The following is a 10,295-nucleotide window of genomic DNA, read 5'->3' on the forward strand; positions in this document are numbered from 1 at the left end:
AACCTTATATGGTTTTGCACTCTCTAATAGGGCATTTTACATTTCATTATCAAAGACAATATTATGCTGTAAAGCTGGCAAAATGTAAACGGTTATCCAAATGTAAAGTAGCCACAATATCATTTCCGGTTCTGTCGCCGAAGTGCATTTTCTTTTCAAAATAAAAGCCCGGCGAGACTGCCACTTAAAACACGGTGGTGAGTCGTGAAATCTCCCTAACTAATTATTAATAATTATGCGAAATGTTTAAGAGGATCGCCCTTTAATGTCTGCGAATCAAGTTCATGCTGAGCTGGAATAACAAATAGAAAGGTAGGGGGGCTACTGTAGCGTTTTATTGTAATAAATAGTAGGCCTATTCCTCATCACTTTGATATAATACAGTAGAACTTGGAAATTAAAATGTTAAATAAATGTTTTTGACAACAATATAGAACACGATTTTCTTTAGTTTTAAAACTCTGTACAATTTTGGATAATACAGGCATATGTATATAGGCTACACCACCGAGAGAGAGAGAGGGAGAGAGAGAGAGAGAGAGAGAGAGAGAGAGAGAGAGAGAGAGAGAGAGAGGGGTAGAAGAGAGAGAGAAGTAAAAAAGAGAGAGTAGTGGTAGAAGAGAGAGAGAGAAGTAGTAGGAGAGAGAGAGAGAGGTAGAAGAGAGAGAGAGACAGACAGGATGACAGACAGACATGGCCATTTTACATATTACATTTCCATTTGAATTATGCATGCGATACGCGTCCATAAATTTATAGCCATCTTTGCATTTATATTCCGTTAACACATCTAAGGTTTATTTGGAGCAAATTACACACAAACTCAAAGTATTGCTAATAATAGGAGCGTAATTCACATTTCTGTGAGGAGCACACGTGTAGAAAAACAAGTCTGCAAGAGATTGCTTGTACCATTTCTGTCAGGCTGACCTGCAGGAGAGCGCACACCGGAAGATGGGCCTTTTTGTTTACTAATGTGTGAGTCTTCTTCAGAAACATATACGTTCTCTGCTGCGATGAACTGGCTTCTCTTCCTCGGTGGTGGTACAAGATGTTCTGCAGGAGCCAGACTTAAATAGGCGCTGACTGTCGCCACCAAGTGTTGATATTGAGACTAACTCCAGTGTGTGTGTGTGTGTGTGTGTGTGTGTGTGTGTGTGTGTGTGTGTGTGTGTGTGTGTGCGCATACGTTTGCACTTTGCATCATGAGGCCTGAAAACAGTTTTCACACTGTAAGGCCTTCAGGCTTCATCCGACCGATGAGAAGATCTCAGAGTTATGCATCCAGTTTCAGCATTTACATTTTTTTATTGAATATTATAAACACAAAAAAATTAACATACACACAAAAATGTCTTAAAATATTCATAAAACATTCCAAATATTTACATCAGTTTCTGTACAGAGTATAAAATGGCATTTGTTGTTGAAAGTCTGCAGTGTTTCCTGGTTAGAGACCAGAGGAACAGAGTGAACAGAGGAGACATGATGCCCATCAGATAGATTACTTCTAAAATGTAATCTATTACAGATTACTGATTGACCGTGTTAAAAGTGTAACCAGTTCTATAATCCACTGGGTTACTCAGACTCAGAGAGAATATAAATCATTCTCTTGTGGGTGAACGACAGGAAGGAGGACGGTTCTGTCTGTGGTCCTGTGCAGCTCAACATGCAGAGCAAGGCACCAACACTGCTGGGTTGGTGGTTCAATTCCCACTGGGGTCGTCCATGCTGAACATATACATAATATATAGACTATATACAGTATGTACTGATGCTGCAGCAAGGCACTTCACCTAATAAATGGTCCTGAAGGTAGAAACTTGGAGCAGAACCAAGGAGGCTTAGTGTTACAGCTGGTTTGTTCCTGCTATACAATGAATATACTAGGGATTTATTCACAGCATCATTATTATCATCATCATCATCATTTTTATCATTATTATGATGATCATGTAACAATCCTATAAGTCATTAGCCTGGTGTCCAGCCCCTATGAATCGCGGTTTTCAGGACTCTTCGAATTTGCATGGCGGTTCATAAGGGTCTGGAGGCAAGCCTATCCACTGGCAGTTATTTCGGACAGATACTGTCCGAGATACCTGATTGGCTGGTCGATGTAGGCGGGACTAATCTACTGATGACACCATTATAGAGCGCAGCAACAACAACAACAACAACAACCAACATGGCAGCAGCACCGGAAAAGGAATTGGATGATAGCAGCTAGATTCAGCGATTTCGACAGTCCTTAAAAAACTTAATGGCATCGATGAATTAAAACAGGAACAATCCGCGTGTTTATGAATCGCCATGCAAATTCAAAGAGTGCTGAAAACTGTGATTCATAGGAGCTGGACACCAGGCTAATAAGTCTTTGTATTTGAAGGAATTTGTCAGTGAGCCTGAAGCTCAGAATGTAAAATGTGAACATCTGATGGAAATCAGCTGACTGGCTGACAGAGACAGACTCTTCATACAACCAGCAGACATTTCCCCTGTCATGAATTTGTTTAAATTCAAAGCATCTGCTGCTTGGTTTGTGTTGCTAGGTGACAGGGAGGAAGCTGTGTGTGTGTGTGTGTATGTGTGTGTGTGTGTGTGTGTGTGTGTGTGTGTGTGTGTGTGTGTGTCTGAGAACAGTCCAACATGGCTCCAGGCTGACACATGTCCTTCTGCAGAACATGGACAGGTTTCACTCAGAACACTGGATATTGATCTCTGAAAGGTTTTTCTGTGTCGGTTAGTGAAGTGAGACTCTTCCTGTCTGGTGGTAACTACGGTCACCATAGTAACATGGAACCAGTGTTCACTTCGCATCACTGACTCTGCTTTCTTTGATGTGAGAATAAAAGTCTGCTGCTCTTTTCTACGGAAGCCGAGAACGGCCGTGCTTGCAATTATTTTTTTAATGCCGTTATCTCAAGATCACAAGTTAATTATTTTGTTTTCTCGAGATAACGGGTTAATTTATCACGAGAAAACAACTTTTGTTTTCTCAAGATCACGGGATAATTATGGAGAACTGGAAAATGAGTGTCTGGTTCATTTGATCACACCTGATTTCAGCCTTCAAGATCACTGTCATGACTGTCAGGGATTCATAACTGAATAGTAAGTCGAGGCATAAATGTGTAGTTTTGTTTGCTGCAGTTATGATTTTCAGTTTAAATCAGTTGCTACAGTTGTCAAGACGCCATCTCTGCATGCTGGCATGGCTCCTGATCTCTGATAAACATTATAAGTAATAAGAGGAAACGACATTTTGTTTTCTCGTGATAACGGGTTGATTATCTCGTTATCTCGAGATAACAAAGCTCACTATCTCGAGATCACGAGTTAATTATCTTGTTATCTCAGCATTAAAAAAAATGGCATTTAAAAAAAAATAATTGCGAGCACGGCCATTCTCGGCTTCCATACTTTTCCTCTGAAGACCGTCTGCTCTCTCCCTTCATGCAGCTGCACACACTCCTGATCTCAAGCTGACTCCCTCAGTGTCCACTCTCTGTGCCGTGCCTGCTGACCTGTTCACTGTCTCAGCAACACTAAAAACACCCAGAATGCAGTGCAACATGAGCGGTGGTAAAAAAATGAACTGTAGAGAAGCACAGGAAGCAACAGTGTGAAGCTTCAGTGTGGTCTGACTGTGTGTCGGTCTGGTCCTGCATCTTGTTTACATGCACACAATATGTAATAATGTAATATGTAAACTCCTCTATCGGGTTCTCTTAATGTTAGTAAGGTGATAATCAGGGGAACAGACCGTGTTAACAGACAGATTCCTGCTCGGTCTGTAGTGATCCTCGGTCAGATTTGTTTTGGTCAGTGGACACAGGAAGCAGGATGTTGGGTTTACAGAGCAGACAGCCTGGCTCAGAGCAAACACACCGATTATTAAATGAATCCATGTAAGCCAAGATACTTTGAACCATGAGCACGTAATTGAAATATTGCCTTGAGCTGACAGTAATTGGAGTAATTGGGGGGTTTGTGTCCAGCCAGTGGCAGGTGAACAGGGTCTGGACACAGTGCAGGTCTGGATATAAACCACCCGCAGCGGAGTCAACCGGACGATCACAGAGCAGACAGACAGGACCGGACGATCACAGACAGGCTGAGGAGGAGCAGGAGGGGCGGGGCCCGAGGGAGGTGGGCGGAGCACTTAAGCTCCACCCCCACAGGGAAGTGATCGCTCACCTTCAGCACCTGGCAGACAGACAGAAGCAACAGAGCTCAGAGTTAGACAGACAAGACAGACAGACAGAAGATAAGGGAAGTGTAGGATGGATATACAGGCTAAAGGAATGGAGAGAGAGAGAGAGAGAGAGAGAGAGAGAGAGAGAGAGAGAGGCAGGAGGGGCAGTAGTGAGAGAGAGAGCGAGAGAAAGAGGGAGAGAGTAGTGGTAGAAGAGAGAGAGAGAGGGGTAGAAGAGAGAGAGAAGTAAAAACAGAGAGAGTAGTGGTAGAAGAGAGAGAGAGAAGTAGTAGGAGAGAGAGAGAGAGAGAGAGAGAGAGAGAGAGAGAGAGAGAGAGGTAGAAGAGAGAGAGAGACAGACAGGATAACAGACAGACAGACAGGATAACAGACAGACAGGATAACAGACAGACAGACAGCATAACAGACAGACAGGATAACAGACAGGATGACAGACAGACAGGATAACAGACAGGATAACAGACAGGATAACAGACAGACAGGATAACAGACAGACAGACAGGATAACAGACAGACAGGATAACAGACAGGATAACAGACAGACAGGATAACAGACTCGTACCCGCTCCTTGGACAGTTTGAACTCCTTGGCGAAGTTGAAGACTTGAGCAGAACGCGGCCTGATGTTCCTCAGGAAGGACTGACCGTGCACCACGATCCTACACACACACACACACACACACACACACACACACACACACACACACACACACACACAAACACACACACGCACGCACACACACACACACACACACACGCACACACACACACACACACACACACACACACACGCACACACACACACACACACACACACACACACACACACACACACACACACACGCACACACACACACACACACACACACACACACACACACAGAGTGGGAATACAGGCTCATATCTGGTGCTCAGAAATACAGCTCCAATACTAATACATACAAAAAAATCCCTTTCTTTTCCTGCACTTCTCCTCCTTCACTCTTCATTTATTAATCCCTCTCTCTCTCCCTTCATTCACCCCTTCCCTCCATTCTCTTTTCCTCCCTCCTTTCTTTCCATCCTCCCTTCTTTTATCCCTTCCTCCCTCCTCCTACTCCTTCATTTATTCTCTCTCTCTCTCTCTCTCTCTCTCTATTTGCCAAAGCATATAGAGTGGAAAATATTAGATACATTAAGAGAATGATAAAAAAGACATCTGTTGATGATGTGGATCACACACACACACACACACACACACACACACCTGTCGTAGGGACAGTTGGTGATGTCACGGACGGTGGTGTCCACTTTGTCTCCGATCAGCCAATAGAAGCCCTGCTGGGTGAACAGTCTGATCCGCTTCCTGTCGGCCCGGGTCATGTGGGCACAGCCGGCGTTGAAGTCTCCCAGGAACATGACGTCCTGCACACACACACACACACACACACACACACACACAGATGAACATACAAATGATTGTTCAATGTCGAATCATATCGGATTCACTGGAAATACAAGCTGCTGACTGGGAAACCCTGTTCCTGACAAGTGCACCGTGGGAATTTTTTTTGTCGGCTCCGATTTCTCCCACTCGGCATCACGGATGCTTCAGTGTGCACAAACACCACAGTCAGTCTCTCCATGTTGGCAGCCCATGGTAAGAAAAACCTTCTCAGTTATATTCACACTAATACACTCAACTCTACTCAGGAAAAGCAAGCAACAGTTGCTTCAGTTTGTTTATGATTGATTTTAAATTCGTTAACTTGTTCCTTGTGAGTTAAAGCTAAAGTTAAAGCTAAAGTTAAAGGCGTCAGAAACCGCAACACATTTTGTAAACACAAAGCAAAGCTACTGGGCGACGGAAGTTGCCTGATATCAGACAGAACTGTCAACTCGTTCCACTCCATCTCCATCTTCAGTCTCACATTGCCTCCACTCTAACCGATTTCCGTGGGGGAGGGGGATTCGATTTTCCCTAACCAATCACTAGAGACCGACGTATCCGCCTGAATCTAACGTCAAGTCGACACTGATGCGAAAAAAACATCTCCCCTTTGAATAAATGCCTTCGAAGCAGAATGCTGTTCGGATTTCAAAGTAATTGGTACTTTTAATGGATTCAGAACGACGGAAGCCCTTAAGGACAAACTGTGCATAAAGGCTAATGGCTAAAATAAACGTACCTACAGAGAAATATCTCCGGTTACCAGTCTCACTTTGCCAGATTTTTCTCCCGCTGAAGGTCACATGTCCCACAATGACAAGTGAAGAGGCAGGTAGCAAGTTTACTAGTTGAAAATGTTTACTCGCTCGCTTCGCCATTACTCGGGCCGACTTTGACAACAAGCTTTAGGAAAGAGGTGAAAACAACAACAAGCTGCTGCTGTGTGGCTGTTTGTTTACATCATCACGTCTCACAGAAATCTCCACGTAGCACACGATAGCTTCAGGATTGGTTACAGGCTCTGAAATCGCTTATTGCAGGTTTAAACATACAAACGCCTTCAAGTTGCAGCAGCAAGATGTCATGCTGTTCTTCTGCTTCTTCTGATATTATCAAAACTCTGTCCAATAAACAAGCCACTTGTGAGTCTTGTGACTTTTCTTTACAAGCCTTGGTTGGTTTGTACCTGAACAAACCAAATACAAAAAACGCAACAAAGTCATCTTCTCCATTCTGGTTTGGAAATTGAGAAATGAAAGTGAAAGAAAAGCATTAAGCTCCAGGCCGACACCGACCGCTTCCCTTCTTATCCACTTCCTGCTTCCTCACCGAGGTGTTCCACTTCCTGCTGACTTCCTGGTAGACGTCGTACAGCCGGTCGATCTCCTGCACGGCCTGCTGGGCCGCCGTGTGCAGAGGGACCAGCACAAAGTCCTTCATTACTGCTCAGAGAGAGGGGAGGGGGGGGGATAGACCGAGGAAAGGAGGCAGGGAAGGGGCAGAGGAAAGGAAACAAGGGAGGGAAAGAGGGAAAGAGGAAGGACAGAGGGAGGAGTGGGAGGAGCCAGGGAGAGAGGGAAGGATGACATTACGTTACGTTTAGTGGATCTCCTCGCTTCCAGCTTCTTCCCCTCTGCTGAGGATGAATATTCTAGGTTGTGTATATCAGCTACATAAATATTGGTATATATCTATATGTAAATGGATATAAAGCTTTACAGACAGTACGGTTAGTAATCGTTGTATAACAGCCAGAAACCCCTATAGGGCTTCACTCCTATAGTGCAGTGGTTCTCAACCTGGGGGTCGGGACCCCTCAGGGGGTCGCGAGATCATTTTGGGGGGGTCGCAAGATGATTTATGGGATAGGAAAAAAACATATTTCTACTATAAAAATGTATTGTTATGTCTAATTTTTGCCTCTTTTCTTGTAAAATACTGAATAGTTTTCAGCCTTTCAACCTCCTCTGATGATAAATCTAATGAAACAACCTGAAAAGGGAAAATGGTTCTTTGGCTGAACTCTGCACACTTGTGCCGGGGGTCGCAAGGAGACATGGCTTCATTTTAAGGGATCATGAACCAAAAAGGTTGAGAACCACTGCTATAGTGCATGTCCAGTTTATTTATAAAGACAGCTGGAACTATAAAGACTCAGAGCAAGAAACTACCTGTTGAGTTGTATCCAGGACTATAGTGGAGGATAAACCAACCTAAACTCAACTGACCCTTTTTATGTGAGCAACAAAGTTTACACGTCTATTTAGGCTGGCATAAACCTTTATTTATAGTAATAGTATTATTCATAGTAATAGTATTTATCATAGTACGACCTATCAGACTGATTATGAAGATAGGGTCTTCTCGAAAAAAATAAATAAATGCTTCTCTAAAAATGAAATATTGATTTCTGTTTGTGTTGGTGGTTGTTGGCCTTATGATGGAGATTACAGATGGTAGATTGGTTTATATTGAGAGAAACGATTCGCTCCACTGAGAGAAAAGACGTGACGGTGGTTTTTGGTTCCACTGACCGGTTTTGTCGCTGTGGAAACGAACGGCGAACGGCTCTCTGACGAACGACTGCTTCTTCTGGTACTGATGCTGACCTGTGACCTTCGCCGTCTCATTCCTGTCGGGAGTCAGAACAGAGCTGTGAAAAGACGCTGCTAAAGAAATATTTCACTTTGGTGGAACATTAGTCAGTGTCTCTATAGGATATATATAGGATCCAGTGTGTAGCAGTACTACGTTGTAAACTAAGGACTGAAGTTACCTACGATCCTTCAAAAACTACCAATATTTATCATTTATGTATTTTTGTTTGTATTCATCCCATTTTATTTGTTTCTGAATACTGAGCCAAAATTCACTCCATAGGCAACTTCCATGTGACTTGTGCATTTTGACCAGTTTTTCCATCTGTCAGTAGGAAGAAGTATAATCCATTTCTGAAAGAACACTTCCAAAATCAGATACGAGCAGCAAATCAGAGCTGAGCCTGAAGGCCTGCAGGGTGAACGGAGGATACGCTTCCAGACTGCAGACCATCCAGGTGCCTGTAGATCTGTTTCTACTCATGAAGTGCAGTACGGTGTGGCGTCTCTTACCTGTAGATGAAAACATACTGCTGCATGTCACTGGCTGTGTTTCCCAGACCGCCGCTGGACACTGATATGTAGTGGTACGGGTCATACCTCAACAGAACACACACACACACACACAGTATTTATTAACCAAAACACAGCAAACAGAACAGAGGGAGCAACCATTACAGCAACACACACACACACAAATACACCTTCCCTACACTCTGAAAACTTGAGTTTCATTGTTGGTTCTTCTGAGATCCAACAGGAACCCACAAGCTCCTTCGGACTTCATCGATAAACACAAGGGTTCTTGAAGGATTCCTCAAAGGAGCTCCATGTGTTAGTTTGTGGAAGTATACTGTCACCGTTCATGAACGTTAGTTCTTCAAGGAACCTTCTGCGGTTCCTCTATGGTTGTAACCTGAAGATCCCTTAAAGGGGAGTGCTGCCCATCTTCACTAGTAAAATCTGTCTCTCTCTGATCGTAGGCTCGCTCAGACGGAGACACTCAGCTAGAAATCTGGGAACCCATCGTCTATCGGTCTGACGACGATTAGACTCTGGGGGTGACGGCCAATATTTCAGGGTTTCCGGTGTAGTCAGCGGATATCCGGGCCAAGACTTCCTCTTCTGTACGCCGGTCATTGTTTACAGTCCGATTAGCAACTTGAGACGCGAGAATGGAGTCGGAGTTGAGAGACGACGTCTCATATGCAGATATCTGTTATAGAGACCTAAAACACCTACAAAAAGTATCGATGTTTGTGTATTGTGTGGAGAAACGTTCGACTCTCGCGTCTCAAGTTGTTAATTGGACTGTAAACAATGACCGGCGCACAGAAGAGGAAGTCTTGGCCCGGATGTCCGCTGGCTACACCGGAAACCCCGAAATATTGGCCGTCGCCCCCAGAGTCTAATCGCCGTCAGACCGATAGATGATGGGTTCCCAGATTGCTCAGCTAGACTCTCAGTTTGCTTTCAAATCCTCAGGTTCAGGTCTTAGATCCCAACGTCCATTTGCATGGCGTTGTACTGGAAAGGGGGCGTGGCAAATTAGCATCCAAGCTACGTAAGCTGGTCATGTGACCTGATCAACTCTATTCACTAAAAGTGAGCAATATCAGCTGAAGTTTGTTGATGGTTGATTTTAAATAAGTAAACTCAAGTTAAACATACAAACGTCTTCAAGTTGCAGCAGCAAGATGTCAACATGTCATCGCGTTCTTCTGAAATTACCAAAACTCTGTCCAATACATGAGCTACTTATGAGTCATGTGACTTTTGTTTACAAGCCCTGGTTTACTTGTAATTGATCAGTGTGATCGATCCTAAACAAACCAAATACAAAAATGCAAACTTTGATTCTAACTTTGTGCCTCTGATCACAGAACTCACCAAGGGGCAGAGGAAGACAGATTCTACTGAAAATGGGCAGCATGCCCCTTTAAAAAGAGAAAAGGGTTCCTAAAAGAGCTTTCAGGAACTCTTTTCTCTTTTCAGAAGGTGGGTAAGAAAGGTTCAGTAAATAACGGTGATGGCTGGACATAAGAGC

At 43.7% G+C, this 10,295-nt stretch overlaps 1 protein-coding gene across 3 annotated transcripts in view; it reads right to left on the reverse strand.

Annotated features, from left to right (window-relative positions):
• Positions 1–1,203: 1,203 nt before the first annotated feature.
• LOC139664047 (deoxyribonuclease-1-like 2) overlaps positions 1,204–10,295 on the reverse strand; it is a 25,348-nt gene continuing 16,256 nt past the window's right edge. For all 3 annotated transcript variants that reach the window (XM_071542859.1, XM_071542858.1, XM_071542857.1), the window contains 6 exons: positions 8,762–8,848; positions 8,186–8,283; positions 6,981–7,093; positions 5,469–5,626; positions 4,785–4,881; positions 1,204–4,212 (listed from right to left, as the gene is read on the reverse strand). In XM_071542859.1, coding sequence (XP_071398960.1) covers positions 4,081–4,212; positions 4,785–4,881; positions 5,469–5,626; positions 6,981–7,093; positions 8,186–8,283; positions 8,762–8,848 — 685 coding nt within the window. In that variant the 3' untranslated portion in view covers positions 1,204–4,080. The remainder of the gene's footprint in view (positions 4,213–4,784; positions 4,882–5,468; positions 5,627–6,980; positions 7,094–8,185; positions 8,284–8,761; positions 8,849–10,295) is intronic.

This window comes from Centroberyx affinis, unplaced genomic scaffold, assembly GCF_046629955.1.
Source record: "Centroberyx affinis isolate AG114_WGS23_722 - 3 ecotype Tasmania unplaced genomic scaffold, CSIRO-AGI_Caff_v1 ptg004195l_1, whole genome shotgun sequence".
NCBI lineage: Eukaryota > Metazoa > Chordata > Actinopteri > Beryciformes > Berycidae > Centroberyx > Centroberyx affinis.